This window comes from Haemorhous mexicanus, chromosome 2 (assembly GCF_027477595.1).
Source record: "Haemorhous mexicanus isolate bHaeMex1 chromosome 2, bHaeMex1.pri, whole genome shotgun sequence".
In the NCBI taxonomy this organism is placed as follows: Eukaryota; Metazoa; Chordata; class Aves; order Passeriformes; family Fringillidae; genus Haemorhous; species Haemorhous mexicanus.
In genome coordinates, this window is record NC_082342.1 from 91,573,488 (window position 1) to 91,597,963 (window position 24,476).

Below are 24,476 nucleotides of genomic sequence, written 5' to 3' on the forward strand. Positions count from 1 at the left end.
TTTTTAATTTACTTTCTATAATTTCTTGAAAGCTTAGGTGCTCTCAAGGCAGAAGGAACAGCTATGAAATGGCCTTGGAATTGTGACAATGAATCTGTCTTAATTGCAGTCACATGCAAAGAAGAAAAGTTTTCCACAAGTGAAAATACAGCTAATATTAGTTTGTCTTTAATAACAAATATAAATGGAAGCTGTGAAATGTCACCAATAACCTAATGATTCATTAGTTTAAGATACAGCAAACACTGGACTGATTTTAAATACTTCAACATGTTTATTAGCTTAAGTAAATCAGAGAAATATACACATGCCAAAACACTTAGTTCCAATTAGTTTAACTGCGCAAACCAAAATTTTTAGTAAACTTTTGACTTTTCTGCAATATCAACACCTCCACAGTGTTTCCAAAGCAAGCTAATTTATGCACTGAAAAATCTGGCAAACTTCTGTGGAACAGAAAAAGTATTTGCAGAAAAGTCTGACATTCTTTATGTTCCATTAATGGACTTGAAACTTGGAAGGAAATCAAGTTTAAAGAACCAAACATAGCAGAAGAATCTTTGATATAGCTGCTCCTGCCTTTGGACAGAAGAGAGCAACGGAACCACATATGCATCTTACTCTTTTCCCAAGGTCTGTGATAGCTAGGAATGTGAGATGGTCTCCACTGCAACAAGTCTTCAAACTTGTGCATCCCTGAAGTTCAGTGTTTGCACAGAACTAGCATCTCCCCTTCTGAATAGTACACTTGTAGAAAGCAAACCCACCAAAGTTCGCTAAGGTGCTCCACTAACTCCCCTGTGTCTTAAGGATGATCACACAACTCAGACTTCTAAATGCCAACTGAATTGCTCCTGAATCCTCCAGGTCTTGTAACATCTCATGTGAAATAGCTTAGAGAGGAAAGGAAAGGAGAAGCAAACTTCTCTTGAAAAATATGCACCAGGTAGAGACAATTAATTCTCAACCTTGACCTTTCCACTTTTCTAGTTAAACAAAGCTGCTTAAACTACTTCAGGAAGAATATTACGCTATCCCATTTTCTTTAATTTATCTCTTTTTCTTTTAATAGACAGTGCCCATACCCCATTTTTAGTATAACTGAAATTTGATTTCCAATTTCTAATATGGTAGATTAAAGTCTGAGTAAGTTTATGTACAATATCACACAGAATAGTTACTACAGATTTAACTTCTCTCTTCTTACTTTAGATACTGAAAGGAGATAGCAAGGAAAATTCCAGTTCTCTCTTCCACTTGCTTTTGGATTGTGAGAAAATAAACAGGAATATGAAAGTTGCATGGCCTAACTACTGAAGATGCAAGAAAAAAGATTAATATGCCAAATTAATTTCATAATTGTGCAAGTCTGGTTTTTTAAAGGCTTAACGGAGTAAACTGTAACACACAGATTTAAAATACTGACCTTTGAGATCTGGTCTATTTCGGATAGCCACAGACACAAAGAAGCAATCCATATCCACGTGCATTATACAGCTCTGTGGCTTGGCTGAGCTCGCAACAGACACATTACCTAGTATGAAGATACACCAACAGAAAACTTGAACCCTAATTTACACACTTCCGTACTGCTCACAGTAGTCAACAAGGTCTATTATGAAGTTTTTACCACCTCTTAACCATAAATATTTTTGTTTCCTCTCACCAAGAAGGTATTTATATTTACTCCAAGAAAGGTAAACATAAGCAGTAGACAAACAGCCTAAACAATGAATTAACTTAAGAGTTTCTGGTTTTTATTTTCTTATAATTAACACCTTTTACCCTAACAAGGTTCCCCGAATCCAAGGAGATTAAGGCATGTTGTCGCCACTGGATCTTACTTGTGCTATGTTAACACTGAATCAGAAGAGAATTTTACTCCTTTTTGTTCATCAATCAGAAGACTGCTTCCAAAGATAAAAGCGTAAGTTTAGCTGCACTACAAGCTACCATTATTCTTCATGAAACACACCACAATTAGCTTTGACAGTCCCATGCAACTGGATTTTGTCACTGCTGTCCTTAGAAGCATGCAAACATTCAGCAAAGATGAGCAAGGTAACTCCTCACTGAAAATCGTACACGCCTTACACACTAGAAATGCTTTCTACAAGTTCAAGTCTGCATGTCTATATTGCTGACCTACCAAAGGTGGCATTATCTAACAAAAAAATTAACTTGAACAATTCTTAAAGTGTAACAGTGAAAAAATACTTCAATACATCAAGTGAACTGTTCCACTTAACATCTGAGTTAATTACTGAATAATCAGAAAAATATCCTCTTGGTTTTAATAATTTACATTTTGAACTCATTAGAAAAATAAGGACTGTCTTATAATGGGCGTATTTACAAATCAAGTGATCAAGTTAAGCTGCTGCTACTTGTCAACTGAACCACATGCATTAACTATTTGAATACTCTAGGCCAAACCAAAGAGAAAATAAAATATATTAGCCTTTACCACATTTTGATTTAAAAAATACACATTAAGTAGTTCATAAGCTAACATGTTTGATAAGCGGGGTGTCCTAACACAAACACAGAATCAGTAAATTTATTATCTAACATTTTTTTTGATGTGGCAATTTCTCAAGCATATTTTCATATGACTACAAGTGAATAATTTTACAGCACAGGACTCAGAATCTCTTTAAGGGTACAGAGCTAACCTTTTAATTTAATAAGACTGTAAACAAGAGATTCTAAAGATGCAAAATATCTTATCTGTAACATTTTGACTCTAATTAATTCTACATTTTTTCACTTTGGCCCTTGATGCAATGACATTAAATACTTCTCTTCAAGCCAGTTTTAAAAGTCTCTTATGCCACTACTACCCACTTTAACAGACACAGAGTATATAAAACTCTAACTAACAAAAAAAATTTAGATTTTAACTCATGTCCAAACGCTACTCATCTTTTAAATGCTCATGCTGAACAGTTAGGATTTTTTCTTCTCTTTTTCCCCCCCTGCAGATTTTCACAAAGCAACTACAGATTTGTGTATTAGATATACATAGTATTTTTCTCCCTTATGAATCCATTTATCTTGGTAAAGTCAGAAATACTATTTCTACAAGGAAGAATTGAATATAGACCAGAGTATCACATTAAGTAACATTTTAAGTTTAAAAAACCCAACAAAGCCAAAAGCACTTGCATACATTAGTGTTCACTGCACCAAAGTCATCAAGTTTTTCCAGATAGTCTGACTATAATATGAATACTCAATACTAAACTATGTAGTCTCATTTGGACATTTAATGTACGAAGATATAAGGCATCTTCTTAACATAAACCTTCTTAAATAAGTATCTACCTGTGTCAGTTTTAAGTGCAGACCTGCCTGTTTTCCATTTTTTAATTTTTTCCCTTCCTGGAAAGACACCGCTGTTTTTTCTCTGCAGGCTGTTGACAAACTCTGTCAATTCACACTTCCACGTTGATATATGATGCAGTCTTGAACGCGAATAAAAGTCAGAAATAAAACTACAATCTGAAGGTTTGGACACAGGTAAGGAAGCTGCCTTGCTAGGAGCAGGTCCAGAAGTGCTTTTTGTGCTTGAAGGCCCCTGAACAGTTGTGTGGTGAGCACCATTTATTTTAGCATTACTGTGCAAAAATGAAGATGAGGACGAGTTACTGATAGTCCTGTGTGGACTCCACGAAAAGTCTGTATTTTTGCTGCTTTGCTGCAACTGCTGCATTGTGCAGTCTCTAAAGTCAACCATGCCTTTGTCAGTCTTCCCCTCCTCCTGCACAGGGCCTGGAGACAACCTGCCTGCAACACCGTTGCCAGAGGGCACCAAGCAATCCTGTGTCTTTAAGGCACTGGTAGAAGTGTGTGTGTGTCCATTAAAAAGGGCAGGGCTGCCTTTATGAGATTGAATCCCATTTTGTTTCCGTATGGGAAGAATCTCCTCCAGCTCTGTAAATCCAAAATCATCACTTTCTTCTTCCTCTTCCTCATTCCAGCTGTTTATTCCATTGGGTGTGATTTCATTTTCCATTTCATACTTCTTAATATGATTTCTGAAACAGATATAATAATTAAATACCACATCTTTTATAAATAAAGGCACATTTACATGTAATTTCAAGTTTTTCTTCTTAATTGTTCTCAATTTATACTTCAGTTACATTCTCAAGACAATTATCTCAAATTCTGAGCCACATCCTCTCAACATAACACCACAAAACATAACGCCATTCCAAAGATTTTACAGATTTCATGTAATATTAACTAGGAGTTTACATGGGAATGACCATGCTCACATTAGAAAAGCTATTTCCAAGGCCTTTAATCTGGCAGACAGTCTCCCACTAAATTACAGTAATTATTTGTTTGTTAACAGAACTGTACTGCCACACACAGCATGAATGTTGCTGGAATACACAAACCATCAGAAGGAGCTGTCCTTTTACCAAGAGATGTGATTTTTCTTAACTAGTTATAAACAAAAAAAAAAAAGAAATGAGAAAGTATAAACAGAGAACTATTTTTTAGGAAATTATTTTAGATTAATGTTAGATCAATTTTATTTTTTTGTAACAAAAAAATCTGTTCAAGCTCTAGAAATCACTCAGCTTTGATAAAAACCACAAACTAATTTTCAGCTTTTAAGCATAATCAACCAAAGTATTCTGCCACAAGCACACTAGCACAAAGACAAAGCTTCCATTCAAAAAATTAACTCTGGAAATGAAAACCAAAGTCTTCAAGAGTTCTACACACCGTTGATCTGCCGGAAAAAAACCCAACAAACCCAACCAGCACTCCCAGCTCCCAAAGCTAGCAAATGAAGTACACAAAAAAAGGTGGGAGAAGATTAGCTATCCAGTACACTACTGAAATCAGAAACTCAATTAAGCATGAAAACAATTTGGTTAAGATTATCCAAATATAAATTGCAGTAATGATAGTATTTTTGAAGAGTTGTGTGGTTGAAAATGGTATATTAAGTGGCAGATACTTAGTGGATAGACAGGCTTTTAAAGTCATGTTTTTCAGACTACACTGACATTTTGGGAAGTCTGAAAATTCTTCTCATTCAAAAAAACCTTTAACAATGCAATAGTAAGAGGTGATGATGATTGTACCACTCATTGTAAAATATGGGTATGAAATACTGCTTAAGATATTAATTTTTTGAGACTGGTTTTATTTTCCTAAGTGTAGACAAATCCTACTCATGTGGTGAAGTATCCTCAGCATTATGCATGACTGGATTGTAAAAAAAATCAGCAGACTGTGGAAGAACTCAGATCACCAGTACAAATCAGAAAGTACAGTATCTTGCACAGTATCCTTAGCCCTGCTTGAGCAGTAATGTTGAACCAGACGACATCCAGGTATCTTTTCCAACCTAAAAAATTCTATAATGTTATTATTCTTGCCTATAAAAAACAAACACGTATTTCTGAAAAATATGCAGGAATCGTCTTTATTAAAAAAAAATCTGGAAGAGTTCAAGTGCAATGTTCCTTTCCAAATTCCAATTCCTCTGCCAGTTAAAAAGTTTTACTGGTGCTTTCTCTTCAAGCCTCCTCTCAAGGTCTTAGGTGTCTTAGGATACTTTTTTATATTGTAATTTCATTTTTCAATCCATCTTCTCTCTCAAGCATGACTTAAACCTTGGTGTTAGCATACATAATGTATGCTGTGACTTCCTTTTTTTTTTTTTTAGGAGGCTAAAGAAAGAGATTAACAACTAGTATGCATTTATATTCATTCCTAGGCACCTTAAGCAAAAGCAGTCACCAGCTTTTTATTTTTGAAATAAAGACTCGCTTTTCAGCATCACCTATCAGAATCCTTTAATACATGCCTGTTGCTTCCATACAGATATATTACATCCTAGGACTCCTAGGTCATATTATCAAACAAACTGTGGTGCAAAGACTAGAGACAAGGTTTGGAGTCAAGGTAACTGAGCTCTTTCCTCAACTATTTATACAGCTATACCTTACTTTTAAATTTCAGCACCTCAGAACTTACAAAGCTGAAACACCTCTTACAAAGCTGAAATGAGCTTTAAAAATGCTATTTACAAATGCAAACTCATTATGGGTGAATGATGAGCACCTGCCTTACAAAATCAGAAACACTTACACCCTGTTGAGATCTTTCGCTATATTGCTTGGACCTGGCACAGCATCTTCAGGTTTGCGTACGCTATTAAAGGTGAGACCTTTCTGAACACTTGACTGCTTGGTGTAAAGCTGATACGGAATGTGCGAAAGGAGACGTCCAGCTTTAATGCTGAAAAAAAAAAAAAAAGAAAAACCAAGTTACTGCTTAAGAAATTTTAAAGAAATCCCAAACTTCTATGCTAAAAGAACCCCCTTATTTGTACTTGTAGTGCCTTCCACAACCCCTTTCTCACCCTTAACTGGATTGAACTGAAAAGTAATTTGTGATGTGGTGACTGGTGCAACAAAAGGTATTTGCAAAGATGTGTTGGTCAGTAGTCTACATCCATTCCTCTTTCCAAATGACACACACAAACCCCAAATATTTAATTTTAACAAAACAGTCAGAAAACCCTTGCTTAGCGGTCCAGGTTATTCTACCTGAACAATAGTGACTGAGCTCTTTATCATGTAACAAATTAGGATAGAATTTGAAAGAGGTCAGCTAGGATGTGGTTCACTGTTAAAAATTAACTACTTTTTCCATTCCACAAGACTAATTACTTCTTGTAAAAAATTCACTGAGGCAAACTAAACAGCAGAATAATTTCCAAACAGACCTACCATAAATATCTACAGCAATCATTCCAATTACTCCTACTGGGTTCCAGTCTATCTCCCTCTTCTTTTTCATCTTCCACTGAAACTGCAATTATACCTGAGTAACTGCTAAATTCCTTAGGGAAGCCACACACTTGGAAGTGAAATCGTCTCAAAAATACACCACAGGATGATTTAATCTTTCCACCCCAACACCTGTTGATGGCAACAGAGATAACCTACAGCCTTCCAAGCCTGCACTTCACCTCTTCTTTGTATGGAATTCTTCATTCTGGCTCAGAGACACTGGGACTTCTTCCAGCAGAGGAACCTCTCCGATATCAAAGCAGATTAGTATTAGCATTTAGTTTTGAAGATAGAACTGGAGTCAGATTTTAAAGATAATTTAGCTCAGTGTTTTTCAGCACCTGAATACTTTCTCTTGCTTGAATCTGTACAATTATCAAGGGAGCTGGACAGTAGAACAAAAGCCCTTGGGAGCTTTCTGGCTGCAATTAGAGAGAATATAGTAGGAGATCGTATTTCCCAATTAGATAAATTAAAACTAGTTAAGCATATACATATACCTGGTAAGGTTTCTATGGAAATGGAAGCCCGCCCCAAAAATATATCAATTAAATACTGTTTGATACATGAATATATATCATTCATAAAGAAACATTATTTGCATTAAACATTGCTGAACAGAGTTAAAAATACACCTGGGAAAGTTACAAAGCTTTCTTGTACACAAAGCGGTAATGCAGCAACTGAGTTTTTGCAATGCCTGACTTGACTGTTTCTCAAAAGGCCATGTGAACACAGGTGCAGAACCAACTAGGTAATATTTCAGAGTAATTGCTACAATTTCAAGATGATTAAACAAACCTACAATTATTTAAGAACTTGTTCACAACGTCATGGTTTTAGCTACTGGAGTAGCTGCATTACTAAATAAACAAACAGTTGTTTTTTTCCAAACTGCATCAACATGCAGCAATAGGAATCCTAGTTAAGACGCACCATTCAACATCTTTACCCGTTTCACCTTCCCCGTGTCACAGAATTCATAATCACTAAAAACAATTAGGTTGGAAAGGACCTCTCGAGGTCTCTAGTCCCAACACTGTTCAATGCATTATCTAAGCCATATCAGGTTGCCCAGGAATAAAAGTCAACGCAAATTTTGAATATCTCCAAAGGCAGAAATTCTACGACCCTCTCTAGGCACCTGTTTCACTGCTTACTCTCTTTTAACTATGAAAAATCTTTTTCTTATAGTGGAACTTTTCTTTGCTGCAACTTGTGACTATTGCCTCTTGTCCGCTTGCTGTACATCTTGAAGAAAAATCTGGCTCCACATCCTTCATAACCTCCATACAGGTAATGAAAGATAACAATTAGACTCCATCCTAATCCTCTCCCCAAGCAGAAGAGAACCAGCTTCCTCAGTCTCTTGTTACATGCTCACATGCTTATATTGGTGATACTTTTCTGAACTGAACACTGCAGTGGTCAGTACTTTTACTGAAAAGCCCAAAATCTGACACACAACTCCAGATTTAACTTCAGAAGCATTGAACAAATTGGAAGAATAACTTGCCTTGATCTGGACTGTCGTCTTGCTAATGCAACCAGTACCTGTTAGCCTTTATCTCCATAAGGGCACAACTGCAGCTTCAAGGTTATCTTTTAGGGTAAGACTTGAGGGTCCTGGTGTATTACAAGGGTGTGTCCCAGCCAGAGAGTCTCTCGCCTGTCTGGTTGCATGGAACTAATTCTGTCTTGCATTCAGGACTCTGCATTTTGCTTTGTTGAATTTTATCAAGTTTCTGCCATCCCATTCCTACAGTCTGTTGATGCTCTCCAAAGGGCAGACCTTCTCTACAGTGTATCAAGTGTTGCCTTCTAAATCATCCACAAACTTGCTGAAGCTATTTTCCACTGTATCACCAATGTCCATGTTGTTAGTGAAGATATAAACTACACCTGCCCCAGTATAAACTCTTCAGAAATGCCTCTTGTGGCTATTTGCTAGTTTGACTCTGAACTGCTGACCACTACGGTGACCAAGGCAGTTGGGCCAGTACTTACATCCCTCAGCCAGCAGCCCACTATCCAATTCATATTTCCCCAATTTGTCTTCAATAATGCAACAAGGGACTGTGTGAAAAGTGCAACTGTAGTCATAGCAAATGATACCTACTCCTCTCTTTTGCATTTGAAATCCTCATCAGAAAACTAGGTGTCATACCAGAATAGGATTATTAAAAAAATTATTTTAATTTATTTTCTTCATATTTGTATTAGATTAACACAGTTCTTTGGGAAAAATATTCACCTAATTTGAAAATCAAAATAAGGAATCCACAAATACTGGTACCTCATGTTAGTTATCCTCAGTCTCTGAAAAGTGATTATAAATGTCAAAGAATGTTAAAAGAACATTCAAATTTGAAAGTCAAGCTCTCAGATCATCTGAATTTGGCTTTCACTGCATAACCACCTTTCCACATGACATAATGGCAGTACGGTGTAATGGCGTATTTTTCAAATAAAGGAATGTATTTTCAAATAAAGTAATGGTGTATTTTTCAAAGAAAGGGATACCGACTTAGGAAGGAGGCCTGCCTGTAATCCTCTTCATTTGTTGCAAACATGGAGAGGTAGCAAAAACACACAATAAGGGGCAGGCAGAAAGAATGATTTTATCACTACAGCAACCACACTATTACTCTGCAACACTGGATTTTGCAACTACTGTTACAGAAAATCTCTAAGGGATGCTAACTAAATCAAAATTCTAGAGCTACTTCCATTTAACAACAAGTTTGTAAGAGTCTGACTTTAGACCATAGTTCAGAATATGCAAAGCCTTTAATGCAGCAATAAAGTTCTTCACATGCCATACTATCCTTGTGCAAGTAACTCTGCAGAATCTTGTATAGTTTCCATGGCATATTCCAAGTTATGAACATTTTTGGTGTTTTACCTCAATGTCCTTTAGTTGGCTCTCAAAAAAATTAAAATAAATAATAGCCATTATAATCGTGCTATGTTATATTCAATAATCTTTGGAAAGCAGACAGATGCTATAGTGATAAGCACCAATAAAAGACAGAAATTAATTATTCATTTCATTACCAGCAAAAAACTCAAGTCACATGCAATAACTAAGGAACAGGAGACAAAAAGAAAAAGCCATGTCACTGTATTAGCAGTCTACAACCTGAACTCAATCTTTTCTGTGCAGACAATGTGGCAGGTGCCATAGTGAAAAAAGATGGCATGTGATCATATAATTAAGGACTAAATCATAATATATGCATATAAGAAACAAATCAAAGCTCCACAGACAAGCAACTTCCTCATTTTGCAACCTTGGGTGACAAGACCAAAGATCTAACAACACTGTTTTACCAGCAGCTTGTGACAGCAACATTTTAGGGTAGATTCTTAACCAAACTGAAAAAATTGCAAACCTACCATACTGCCTACAAGAGAACTGCAGAGGGGCTCTTTACAAGACTGTGTAGTGACAGAACAAGGGGGAATAGCTTGAAGCTGATAGAGGGTGGGTTTTGATCAGGTATTAGAAAGAAAGTCTTTTCTGTGAGGATCGAGAGGCACTGGAACAGATTGCTTAGAGAAGCTGTGGATGCCCCATCCCTGAATGGATGAGGCTTTGAGCAACTTCATCCAAGGTCTAGTGGAAGGTGACCTAATCCATGGCAAGGAGGTTGGAACTAGATGATCTTTAAGGCCCCTTCCAATTCTATGAAATGGAAACTCTACATCTACTACACTAATTTTCACCAACTGATCCACTGAGAATGTAATTTGGTATTCCATATATAGAGAAGGATCATTTAATCACTGAGTATTCTTTAATACTGTTGAGAAGAAGGGAAACAAAAAAAGATGTGGTAGTGAAATTAGCTTCTATTCTAGACTGTGATATAAACCCTGTTCTGTTGAGACAGTGAATTCCCCCATTTCCCTGCGCTCAAACTCATGTATCTGTCTGTACTTGGTTCTTCTGACTTATTCTACAGTATAACCTTCCAGAGCCACAATGCAGAACCTGAACACAAGACACCAGAATAAAAATTTTAGGAGATTTGACATATCAGGTTCTATTAAGTCTCTACTGAACGTACACAAATTGATCTTTCCAATCTGGTCAAAATCATAGCAAGCTCTAATGGCACCAAAAAAACCAGTCACATCTTCCAAATAAAACCACACCTGCCATCAGTTTTCCAAGTCCTTAAACACAGGGGTGAGGCCCTAAAACTGTTGAGGGGAAAAAAAAAAAATCAATCTGAAGTCTTTTTCAAACTGAGTAACTTAAAATGTCTAACTAAAGTTTAAAAATTGATCATAAAGATACATTAGATGAAAACAGCTGAATACAAACGACTGAAAACCAGCAAATTGCAAGTAAGATTTCCCACATGCATTGCAGAACAGTTCCTTGCCTGTTTCCGCTGGTTATCTAGGAAAAAGGCTACTTAAGAATGGCATGACACCAGCAGGATAATTTCTAGAACATGTTCCTGCATGTTCTATTGTCTGTGACGTCCTCAGATGGAAGAAGAGAGATGCAAGCCACATTAACTGCTCTGAGCTTGGCTATTGTCTTTATCAAGGACAACTTGAGTGGATTCTATATATTCCACGGCATGGAGAAACCAAAGAACGTAAATATTTTGTAAATAAAATGTAGACTTTTTTTTCCTTTAGTTTTTATTATTTTCTTACAAAGTCACAACACAATAAATGTTTAAATGGGTTAGTTCCAATTTTATGCGAACAATTTTCAATTGACATCCTTCTTTATATACAGACACAAAACTTAGGCAAAACACACTACAGGAGATTTAAAACAATCACATATTAGTTATTTAACATTCTGAGATGAAGTCTGGTCAATTGGTTAGATATTAAATGGAATTAACAGGATAATGTTCAGTTTCCTAATATGCTTCAGACTTTCTGAATGTTCTTGGTGAAGTTTCTTAAAGAACAATCCCTAAGAAGCAAATCTTCAGGGTAACAGTGGTATTTCTACTTAGCTGTTCTATGACAATTATTTTAAGCTTAACTGTAATCTCAAAATGCAGTCTTTAATTTTTTTTCCTCTCCAGGTTTTTTTTGGTTTCTTTTCCCCTAAAAGGGGAAATCTCCAAATGCAGTAGATGTAAACTTACCTTTCCACGATCCACTCTGGCCGAACTACTTTTTCTCCTTTCAATTCTTTTATTTTGGCATTTGGAAGATTGGTGGCAATAATGTGAGTTGTTTTTGATCTGGAATAGTACACATGGTATTGGCCTCCATGTAACATCATCAGCCGTCTTAATTCATCAGCTGAGGGATCTATAAAATTAAAACCAGAAATATTCACGCTTAGTGTCAGCAAATACAGTGGGAGAAATAACTTTAATTGATAAATATGACGCCATGGTAAGAAAGAGTGCAAACCTTTGTTTTATTCTAGAAAAAAACTTACAAGTTCTTCAAAGAACAAATCAGAAAAACATTTGGCAAAAAAATGCCGAAAACTGTGGTTTTGAAAACACTAATTCAAAATGCAAACATTCTACTTGCTTTAGAGGAGCTTTCCACAATATGTATGGAAGAAGGCAGGAAAAAATATTCAAGTAGATGTAATGTTAAACTATATAAAAAAATGCTTTACATCAACATAATACAAAATTAGATTATCTTTTCACCAGAGTTCAGGAGAATAGTTTATACCCAGAAGCAACAAAAAATAATTAATATCAAAAGGGTTTAGCAACAGCACAGAACTCCTACTATGTAATTTCTGATGTACTGAAGCAGTTAACTCACTCTGTCCTCACAAGGTTATTCCTGAGTTGTTACAGGGAACAAAGAATACCTTAAAAAACAACAACTTTTCTGATCTCCTCAGTTGTTTTAAAAACAGTATTTATTTTGCAAGCAGAGGTGGGGGAAAAAAAAGAAAAAAGTGTTAGCTTTGGAAAATGTTTGCAGTGGCATCACAGAGGCACCGAAAGATTTGAGTCAACACGAACACAATGAATAGTGAATCTAGCACAAGATGTTTTTTTTAAAAAGTTGAACAGTACAAGAACAAGGAAAAAAATTTTAAAGGATACAGTTACAATTCCTGTCAAGTCTCAAAATATGTCTAACATTTCATTATTCCACTAACTTTTAACTAAAAATAGCACACACTTTCTCAAAGTGTTACCTTTCTTCCCTAGCCTTTTGGCCAACCATCTTCTAGAATTCTTTTAAGGGACTAGCCACTTGAAGAATACACAAATAGTGGATTTTCACTAAAGAAAATGCCTGCATTAAACAACCAATCCAGATGTATTAATGGTTTAATATCCACCTTAACCTTTTTCAATCCATTTGAGCCCTGTGCTTAAACCAGCACTAATCTATCCCATAGAAGCTCTATGCATCAGTTACATAATAATCACAACTTTCCTGGCAGAGATCCCTGAATAAGGCTTCTGGGGAGTTTCCAAAAGGTTATTAAGCTGCTTTACAGAAATAAGAAGCATGAACATAAGCATGGAAGATTAAAAACCTTACTCCAGCTAACGTGCACTATCAGTCCACCACAGATGGTCCCTACAGTACATGGTCCCTTGTTCCTCCTTCCACTATCAGTAGGTTCTGTCTCACACATTATGTCACTCTGAGCAAGAAAACTTTGACATATTGTCCCAAATATAAATTTAAGGCATACAATAACTAATTTGAAAAATTAAAAATTTAATAAGTGTAGGAGGATGGAGGAAATTAAAAAGCTTCATTTCAAATACTAAGATCACAGAAACATGGAAAGATCTACTCCTATTTCTACAAGTTATGTTATGTAAATGATACAGTAAAGCAATATTTATATTCAGAATGTAAATCAGATTTTTTAAATTGAAAACTTTAATCATGAAAAACAACAGAATATAAGAAACATATAGAGAGTAATTGTCATGTAGTTACTTAGCTGCAAATTCATGTCTTTTGCAGTTACTTCCACTCAGGATGGTAAACGTGAGAATGACACAATACAGATCCTTAAAAAAAATAAAGGTTCACCTGTCAAGCCATTGACGTAGATGGCGACTCCACTAAAGATACTTGATGAATTTCCATCCCTCTGTTGTTGTATGGCTGAATCTGACCGGAACTGATCTTCCAACTTCTTAACTTTTGCTGACATGTACCCACCCTAGTTTTTAAATTAAAACAAAACACAACCCATGATGCCAGTCCTATTTCCTAATGTTCACATACAGAAACTGGTCAATTATAAGACTGGAAAGGTAAGAAACATTCCTCCAAACTGTATTTGGTTGACACACAAAAGACATTGATTTTTCAAATGAAAAATAGCAAATGCTCCACCATAAACTTATATCTACAAGATAACTGCATCTTGTTATCAACATGGTAGGATTTATTTCATACTCCTTAATCTTCTTCTTATAGGAAAAGAATCTATATATATAAATATTTTATATATATATATATATATATATATAAACTTTTACAGAACAAAAAGAAAGAAGAAGAAAAAATGGGATGATGCAAATCTGGGCACTGAATTGGTAACTCATTGCCTAACAAAACAGTGTGGTTCCATATATTTCAGTTCTTAAGTATACAGTAGTATTCTAAACATTGATGTAAATTAGGTGCCTCAGTTATTTGTCCAACTGCAGAAAGAGGTGGAGACAACAGTAAATAGTTTTCAAATTACTTAGTTTATTTTTTAAATGGTGATTTAAAACTATTCAAGGGTCTGCACTTATTAATAATGAAATTTAGTGATTATTGTGAACACAGACTTCAAAACCTGGTAATTAAATAATTTCTTTCAAAATTAATTATGTATTTTTCAGTAAAGCAAAAAGGTTTCATTTATAGTGTCCTCTTGGCATGTGAAACAAAATTGTAACCCCTTTTTAACCACAGTGCCACCTACCTGTTTAAAAAAAAGATACTAGGTTTTGAACATACCCATATTCCCCATCCATCGCCATCGGCAGCTCGTTTCCGCCATCCACCCCGCCTCATACTGAAGCTTCTGCAGAGGAAGAACAATGCTTGATCAATTAAATGTTCATCAGCAGCATTTCAATGATGGCACTACAGGCCATTTACAGATTAGCACAAAGATTTTTTTCAATCAGCTTCACTGAAGTATTTGAGTTTCACAGCCAATCTAGAAATGAAAGATTACATAAAAACCTGATTCCTAAGTTTTGTAGTAATGCATACTGTGGCTCCTACAACATATCAAAATCCACACACACACCTTTTGCTTTATTCACCCTGAATATTAAAAACTCCTTGCAATGTTCACTGTCCATTACAATTTATTAAATTCATTCTGTTCCTCATACATCTCCTATTAAAAAAGGAATAATAAAATGTTCTTAAATACAACTGCTAACATCCATGCAAAATATTGTCCAGGTCATGAACAATCTTTTATTTCCTATTTGATACCATAGACATGGTGCAATGCAGGCAGCCACCTCCTGGTATTAGAGACTGGATTAATGGATTTACAATGGAGACACCAATGGATTTAGAACTGATTATAAAACATCCAAGCATATGTTGCTGTAATGCAATACATCACATCAAAGCAAAACACCAAAGGTGATCTTATGGTCAAAGAAAAGCCAGATGTTTAAGTGACCTAGTATGATCTATAGTTAGGTTTGTGATTTGATTCTTTGGGGCTTTTTATTTGCATCGCTTAATAAATAAATAAACAAACAAACAAACCCAACCAGCCAAACTGCAGTTCTCCTTTATGCAAAACACTTATCCCTGGACCACATGCTGAATGCAGCCGTGTCCCCAGATGAGCTATTAGTTGGCTAGAACAGAACTCCTGGATAGAAAAAGCAATGCTTGGACTGTGGCCAACCGTTCACTGCACCCAAGTGATTCATATTTACTATAGCTGTTGTAAAACCGATTTTAGAATATTGATTAATGATGTGGTAAGATCATGAGATCACTGCCTGCTATTACATCACTCACTTTTCAAACAAAATAGTTCTCTAAATAAAAAGACAAAATAGCCTTTTAGGTCTATCAGCTCTCAGAGGATCAGCACAAGACTCTGAAACTATAAAAAGGTGACTGTCTTAAATCTTCTATTTCATTAAATATTTAATTTATATTCCTTTATCCTCCCTAAAAACCATGCAGAACTACAGTAAATACACAGAAGAAAGTCAACTATTTTTATTTCCATCCTTGCTTTTGAGTCTCTGGACTATCCACAGCATTGTCCAGTAACAAGAGCACAAAAGCTTCACTCAATCTCCAGCTTACCAGGAAGCACATATGGTTATGGATGGAGAAGACAACAACACGTTCTGGTCATTTTCCTATCCAGGCCTTCTACTGCACTGTTTTGGAGACTACCTCATTTATAGTATTAACATTCAATTTCTTATGAACCTAGCTGAATGTGAGTCCTAGCTTTTGTCTCTTAATTCCCTTTTGTCCTAGAGGACAAAGCAGGCACACTCTGATATCCAGTTAAACCACCCTGGATCGCAAAATACGACACAGCTGCAGCAGAAGTTTTCATAAGTACTATCATTTTCATTGACTACTGCAAATATGGCAAATTAGGCAACCACAGAATTACAGTCAAAGCAGGTAGCAGGTATTTTGAAAAGCTAAGCATCTGTTTTATGTTTCAGGACCTCCATAAACACTGAAATATCATTATGCACTTGGTTCTGTACTAACAGTTGCTTGTAACTAGATACACAACTGACATATACATTGTTGTTTGTGCAATTATGAAGATCAATCACATATCAAGGAGATGAGCTCTACACCAACATCCAAAACTTCTCAAATTACTGTATTTTCCCTCTAGGTACCTGCATTTCTTACCCATAGACCTGTTTCCAAGACATTAGGCCTTCTGAAATTCATTTTTAGTGGTTTGGGTTGCATCTAATAGATACCACAGAACTCTTAAGAAGCACTGAGAAAAAAGAGAGGAGATGAGCTAGATGACCACTTAAGACACGAAATTTACTTTTTTGCTGCAGAGGACAGTGTACAGTGAAAATGGCTTGATGACTTCTTTCATATGGAAAATTTGTATTTTTTCATCAGCTGTAGTGAAGAGTATTTCACATTTATCACTTGTGGCTAAGAAATTATTGGAAAAACAGAAAAGAGTAAGTTCATGAAAAAAGAAAAGCCATTATTGAAAATGTTATCCAGTTTTTTTAGATACTACAGATATCAGTGTATGAGCTCATAAGAGACACCAGAATCTTAACTAATAATTACTTTCTCCCTCTTAGTCAAGGATGACAAAATTTTAAAGGGTGGCTACAAAAATGGCAGAGGCTCTCTCTTCATAAGGAGGCACACGGAAAGCACATGCAGCAACAGATACAAGCTGCACGAGGAAGTTTCATCTTGAGGTAGAAAAAAAGTTTTTAGAGTGAGAGCAATCAATGACTGGAATGCAGGGACTCGGAAGAGTCCTCATCTCTGCAGATTTTCATGTTGCAATTTGACAAGGCACCGGATAACCTCAACCAGGCTTCCCTACCCATGAAAGATTGGACTAGATACTCTTTTAAGGTCACTTCCAATCTGGGCTGCTCTATGATTCTAAGAGTATCAAAGAAAAAACCTCATACAAATATAAACTTTTGCTCTGCAAAAAAAGAAGACTGTACAAAATGCATACTCTAAATCACCACAACACCAACCACTGAGAAGACAGGATTTGATAACTCTGATCCCTATACAACAACATCCTGCTTAAACTAAAATATCCAATGCCTGATAAACTGAAGAACTGCCTTCATAAGAGTGAGCTTTTCTGAAACCTTGAAACATGTTTCATTTTTATTCAGGACACTGGGAGGTAAGGAAAAAGACCTCTAGTTTGAAAGTGAAGCCAATTAAAATCAGAATCATGGTTATGTGCCTAGTTTGATTAAAATTAGAAATCAAACAAAACTACTGAGGTCAAGGTGCTAAAAACATGACGTATCAATTGCTCAGAAGTTGTCTTCCTAGAGCCTGAAAAACTAGAGAAACAAGGCTCTAATGCCTACTTAAAACATCTGATAGTGATTTACCATTTCCTTAGCAGATGCAATTTTTGACTCACTCCACTAAAGCCAGCCCACTTAAATTCTGAACACCCAGGTTAGGAAAATGCTACTTCAGTGATTACTAGATGTCTCTGACTCAAGTCTTCCCTTTCAGGGTCACGGATTATTTTCTTAATGCTGATAGGAAAACCTGGGAGACTAGTTTCTCCCTTTATAGTTCCAGGAACTGAATGATGAACCAAGGTTTCTGTACTACAGAGAAACCTCTCTGCTAAAGACTTCTCCTTACAGTGTGAATTTTTCCTTAAAAATGAAGGTAAACTGTTACAGCTGCCTTGCTGAAACCTAAGGAATAAATGAGCACGAGAAATATCTTGCCCAAGATATATTAAACCAAAGGAAAAGTTAAGCAAGATTTTAAACATGCTCACTGGTTCATGAAATAAGAAATGTAAGGATGGTATGATGCTCCCCCTATAGGAATCATGATGAAGGGATGAGTAAGAGAAACACTTGGTAAAGAACATGTGAAGGTGGGAAGTAGATGAAGTCTGGGTGGGTAGAAATCAAGACAGAGGACTTCAAACAGCCATCACAAACAAGCCAATTTCAGACAAGAGTTCATCTTTCTTGTAGATCCTTCTTAAAGTATATAACTTGTTTCAGAACAGTTTTCTCTGCACAAATTTGTTAACATGGCTAAGGGACCAGCCCAGAACAAAACCACAGGTATTATGGGGAAAAATGGTTGGGAGCACAGATCTGTATTCTGCAATGACTCTGCAAGAAGTGAACATTGATCATCATGAGCTTTTCAATTCCAGTGCAGTACTAGTCCCTGCTTCTGTCATACATTTCAGCAATCTCTCTGCCAAGCATATATACAGTGCAGAAGTATTTTTGCTACCTCTTCAAGTAGCCAACTTGAATCTGGCAGAATATGAACTTTATGGTTCTGCCTATAAGAAAACATATGAACTATTTCCAAAGACAAAATGAGACTGCACTGTGACTCAACAAATAACCCTGCCAAAGTTGTGTCTAAATACATCACACAAGTAATGTTCCATACAGATAATCCAATTTTTGGTAACTGAAAGCTGTATGGAAGTAGAACACACTATAACAGCTAGTCTGCATTTCTGACCAGAGACATCCTGTCATTGTCCTCTAATGCAAAAGAACTTGATTTATTTAACATACTCACATGCCACAAGCCCATATAAAAGGTGTAACTCCAGCAGAAATATGGGTGTCTCGGGCCACTCCTAATGAGCATCAGAATCTTTTCCTTGAACTGTAGATTGAATTCATCCCAGCTCAGCAGGGCTTAGAAGCTTTTTCCATCAAGTGGGTATTTTGTGGCTTGTTTGAGTTTCATGCCTGTACATTCCACCTCCCACATCAAACTCACCACTCTGCTTGGCACTAGTCCTCAAGCTCTTTGAGCAAAGAACTCTTATGTGTTTATACATTTCTAAGCGCAAGAGTCCTATTCTTGGCTGAGTCTTCTGGAAAAGAGCTGCTGCTATAGGGTAGAAAACTAATTTTTTATCATATATTAAGAAGTCCAGAATCCAGCAAAAAGAACTTACACAAAAAAGTCAAAAGCTTTTTTAAAGATACTATATGCTTAAATGCCCATGATTTCAGACAATTCAGGGTTAGCACTACTATTCTATATTAAAATTATTAATCAGTGCATTGCAAAGCGACTGAATTTTATTCTAGGTGAGAAATAAAGTCTCAGGGTGAAGTTTCATAAGATATTTGAGTCAACTTGTTGGCTGACTGCTACCAAAAGAGATGATTCTGCACTTCAGCCTCTGCTGGCCTAACAGACTTTATCCCTTCTTCCCAAGCTCATATGACCCCTACATTCACACCGGCACTATGTGCAGTTCAGCTCACTAAATCAACATAAAATTGACACAATTTTATAGTTTAGCTTTCCCTAAGTTTAGCAAGATGAAGTGACTTACAAAAGCATCAGATTAAGCCAAAGCAGACCGGCAAAAAGAGAGGAATGGATGGGCTCTTAAAATTATCTTAGCGATTTCTAGAAACCAACTTTTGGGTCATGACTATAACTAACGGCAGTGTAAATGTAGATACAGAGTTCTAATGAGCTGGCCACTGTTCACTAAGTAGTGCTGCTTATGCTTTTTCCCCTGCAATAAACCAGAGGGATAGGCTACCTTACCTTTTCCATAGGGTAAGGGCTTTAAGAAAAAGTTACAATCAAGCAGCTCCACATCTTATGGCACCCGCCCCAACAGGATAAGAACTAACTACAAGCACCTGATGTTACAGGGCCAACCAGCAAGTTCTGTTTTGCAGTTCAATCTCTGATGGTACTTTAAATCAAGAGAAATTAAATTAGCTGAAGGACACTTGAACCACTAGCTATCCCCAAAAACACCCAACACCATCTTAATGTCCTGTGATTAAAGATAAGGGTGTAAATGAGAAAGAACAAGCATCAAAATCTTGAGCAATTTAAACTTTAGAAAACAGTATGAGAAATTTAGAAATACCATTTTTCTAAAATATGAGCATTCATGGCATTTGCTAGAAAGGCAAAATACCATACAACTCAAATAAAACATGGAAAAGCTTCAAATTCCTGCAGAATCAACTCCTTATGAGCAGATAACTATTCTAAAATGATGTTCTGCGCATACTTTCATTTGAGGTTGACAGCAAAGAAACGATACTCTGAGAACTTCCAGTTCAATCAGTCCCCCAGAAAGAGAACTCTTTGCTAAACTAATCCAGCTCCCAAACTGACTATTTTTGCAACTCAAAATGGTCTCTATTTCAGACCAGTTTTTCATGGTACAATCAGTAAAATCATAGACTAAATACTTGACACAACTAAGTAACAACTAAGAAATATAAATTTCTTTTGCTGGATAAACAATAATACAAAAACCAGCTGTACAACAGATAACTGTAACAACTTTATACCAGAGTTGTACAAGGCAAAAGCCTTTATATCTTGTTACAACTAACTAGGGAGGCTGGGACAGACAATTGTTTTACTTGTCCCAACTTGAGGAAGCACGAGCACGAGGTCCAGAAACCAGGGTCACTGTACAATCCACACCAGCTTTGAACAACCTGTTTTCAAGATATCATTTTTGCTTTCATACAAGGCATTTGAGATGGCTAATTCTTTGAAAAATAGGAAGGCAGATTTAACTTGAAACCAACTGTCAATTTCCCTCTAGGAATAACACTCAGTAACAGCTACAGTTCATTTATAGCTTGTCACAAGTAGTGGTTTAACCTGGTTTTTTCTTCTGCTTACAGAAGACTGGCCTTCAGTTTCAACATTTCTGCATTTTTTGGTTAAGTCATGACCTCCCCAGCCCCTTCAGACTTCTCCAGTGATGAATAGCTTTTCTTCACAAACGTTCCTTGCTGTATGTAATCAGGTAGCTCAATTCACTTATTAGTTCAAGTGTCACTTCTTTGACACAAGGGTTCTTAGTGCCACAATACAATGATAAGATTCAGCAAACTTCACCAACTGGCTTCATCAGTTCTCTCCTGTGCTTAAATTCTTCTGGGGCTTCAACCCCAAGAGGACTTGGCACATTCATAATCTTTATGCCAGCTTCTAAGTGCCTAGAATCCAGAATAAAAACCATTAAGTAAAATCAGAATAAGAAACATGGTTTGTGAAACTAGGACTCTAAATACCAACACAGTGAAGGGACTATAGATCAACAAAAGGAAATGCTCTCTTGGACTTGAGTATCCAAATCAATGAACAAGATGAGCTTATGAGCTGCATAGTCTTCCTCCAGTCCCCTCTGTTTAGCTATCTATAATATTTGAGAAGGGAGAATGATGTCTCTTTTTTCTTTGAAAATGAAGACTGGGATGTTAGTTTTCTACCTAACAAATCAACAGAACTTGTTTAGAAGGTTTTTGGTTTGTGCACTCAGTATGACAATCCAGTCCCACAACTCCTGTCTTCCCAAAGCAGTCTATGCTAAGGCATAGGCCAAGAAGTCAGTAGGTAGTGTAAGTAAACCCATGATCACTACTCCCAAATAATTAGAAGAGGTTGCTATTGCTGAATGATTAAGGACTTTCTAAGACTTTCCAGGCACAACTGAAACATCCCTGTAAAGCTAAAGAAAAACTTAACAAGGCAGAAAAAGTGGGTAAGTGGAGGTATAATTATTCAAAAATAACTGCAAAATTTTCATGAGGTGATCAAAGCAAGGAATCTGTAGACACTCTGAATTTATTAACATCAAGTTCAGAGGAACTTGTGCTTGTGAAAACCTTATATATATAACCACTTTGAGTTTCCCCAGACTTCAGCCCAAGAGATGGATGAAATCCTTCAGAGACTACATCTTTTTGACTGAATTTAGGTATCTGACTACACATGTGTGTATGGGTATCTGTATGTATGTGCACACACAACAAACCAATCTTTGTTGCTGACCAACGTGGGTCCTGACTACCCAGACTGACCACTTTGGCAGTAGTGAATGGCACAGAAACAAAGCCCAGGGCTCTGGGCCAGCACTGTAACCAGTGTAAAGAGAGGGTACATGCAGTTTAACTAGGCCAAGCTCAAGGTGCTGCACCAGGGGAGGGGCAACCCCTGCAATCAATACACGGAATGAGCAGACTGAGACCAGCCCTGAAGGACTTGGGGGTGCTGGTGGCTGAGAGGCTGGACATGACCCAGAAAGCCAATCATACCCTGGACTGCATCCAAAGCAACATGGGCAGCAGGGTGAGGGAGGGATTCTGCCCCTCTACTCTGCTCTGGTGAGACCCCACCTGCAGTGCTGTGTCCAGCTCTGGGGGCCCAGCACAGGAAGGACATGGACCTGTTGGAACAAGCCCAGACAAGAGGCACCAAGATGATCAGAAGGATGGAACACCTCTGCTATGAGGAGAAGCTGAGAGAATTGGGATTATTCAGCCTGGAGAAGAGAAGGCTTCAGGGTGATGTAATTGTGGCCTTCCAGTATGCGAAGGGAGAATACAAGAACAAGGGAGAGAGACTATTACAAAAACACGTAGGGACAGAACAAGAGGGAATGGCTTCAAACTGAGAGTAGGTTTAAATCAGATATTAGGAAGAAATTCTCTCCTGTAAGGGTGGTCAGGCACTGGAACAAGTTGCCCACAGAGGCTGTGGATGCCCCATCCCTGGAAGTCTTCAAGACCAGGCTGGATGGAGCTCTAAGCAACCTGGCCTAGTGGAAGGTGTCCCTGCACATGACAGGGAGGTGGAGCCAGATGACCTTTAAGGTTCTTTGCAACCCTGACTATTTCATGATGATGTTGGGGTTTTTTTAGGAGACATGCCCAAGGCAGATGTGCTTTATGGTCAACCCAATGTTATCACTGAGCAAGTGCTGATCCTGCCAGGCTTTTCAGAGAAAACAAGAGAGAAGGCATCTACTTTACAAATGGTAGATGAAGTCAGATACTAAGGAGGACTCTTTACTCATGTATGGGCAGCAAAACTCTAAGAACTCAACAACTTCACCAGCAAAAGCATTGATAACTACAGATTCAGTATTGAAACAGGTAGATCCTCTGTTCATAGCAGTGTTTGAATGACATTACTTAATTTCAACTGACATTGCACAGTCAAGTTCCCAAATGCTTTTCTGACATCGCCTTTGAAACTCTCAAAGCTGCAAAATCTTTTTTGAAGTAAAATCTTCACAACATAAAGCTTCTATACTTAGCCTTGAAGCTTCAAGTTCCTACTCAAGTTTTCTACATCTTTCTTTAGTCCACAGATATTACTTTTTTTCATCAACTCAGACCAACAAGACTAGGAAGAATCAGATGAAACCAGCAAGTGGAGAGATCAAAAGAAATGGAAATATTTTTTAATCTATAGCCTAGTTTATTTTAAGATTATCGGACACTGGATACCAAGGATGCTAAAACTCCAGATCTATTCAATAGACAAATAGAACAAAAACATATTCTTTTTTTTTTTAAGGTAACAAAGTATAGAAGCTCAGAACACAAAGGGAAATTATTTTAATGTGTTTGCTTATTGTTAACAAAACAAACTTCTGATCTGATCCAACATATTATCAAGTTTCCTCCTAGATTCAGAGAAAAATAAGAAGAACACCATGTTTCTGTATTTTCCAGGAAAAGTACAGGGAAAAAACCAAAAATGCTCTAATTCTTCCAGATCCTTTAATTTAAACTCAAATCTGAATTGTGTTCTTGGCCTGTACTGGTTCTAAGTTGGTATTTTAAGCACCTCTGACATAAAACCAGCAATGTTACACTGCTGCTTAGTGGAAACAGATCAATACAAAATGGCTACAGAGCAAAAATGGCCTATCCCAAGCAAATGCTACAATTTTAAAACTTGGGTTAAAAATCAATATAGAAGTTGCAGGAAGGGGCAACGCTTAAAACTTCAAATCAGCCAGAAATTACAGTAAAAAGTCATTACAATCTTACCTCTCCCCTACTATTGGTTTATTAAGAGGATTCTTGGAACTGCTTACCAAATAATGCAATTACAGAATGAAAATCAAGGAATTATGACTGAAAAGGCAGTATTAGAGCTGAGTGCTCTAATGTTTCCTGA

The 24,476-nt window shown here is 36.8% G+C and overlaps 1 protein-coding gene across 2 annotated transcripts in view; it reads right to left on the reverse strand.

Moving 5' to 3' along the window:
• The window catches only part of REV1 (REV1 DNA directed polymerase), a 55,061-nt gene that overhangs the window by 26,519 nt on the left and 4,066 nt on the right, over positions 1-24,476 (reverse strand). For both annotated transcript variants that reach the window (XM_059839503.1, XM_059839502.1), the window contains exons 2-7: positions 14,769-14,835; positions 13,845-13,977; positions 11,954-12,122; positions 6,121-6,270; positions 3,328-4,040; positions 1,427-1,534 (exon numbers count right to left, since the gene is read on the reverse strand). In XM_059839503.1, the coding sequence (XP_059695486.1) occupies positions 1,427-1,534; positions 3,328-4,040; positions 6,121-6,270; positions 11,954-12,122; positions 13,845-13,977; positions 14,769-14,825 (1,330 nt within the window). In that variant the 5' untranslated portion in view covers positions 14,826-14,835. The remainder of the gene's footprint in view (positions 1-1,426; positions 1,535-3,327; positions 4,041-6,120; positions 6,271-11,953; positions 12,123-13,844; positions 13,978-14,768; positions 14,836-24,476) is intronic.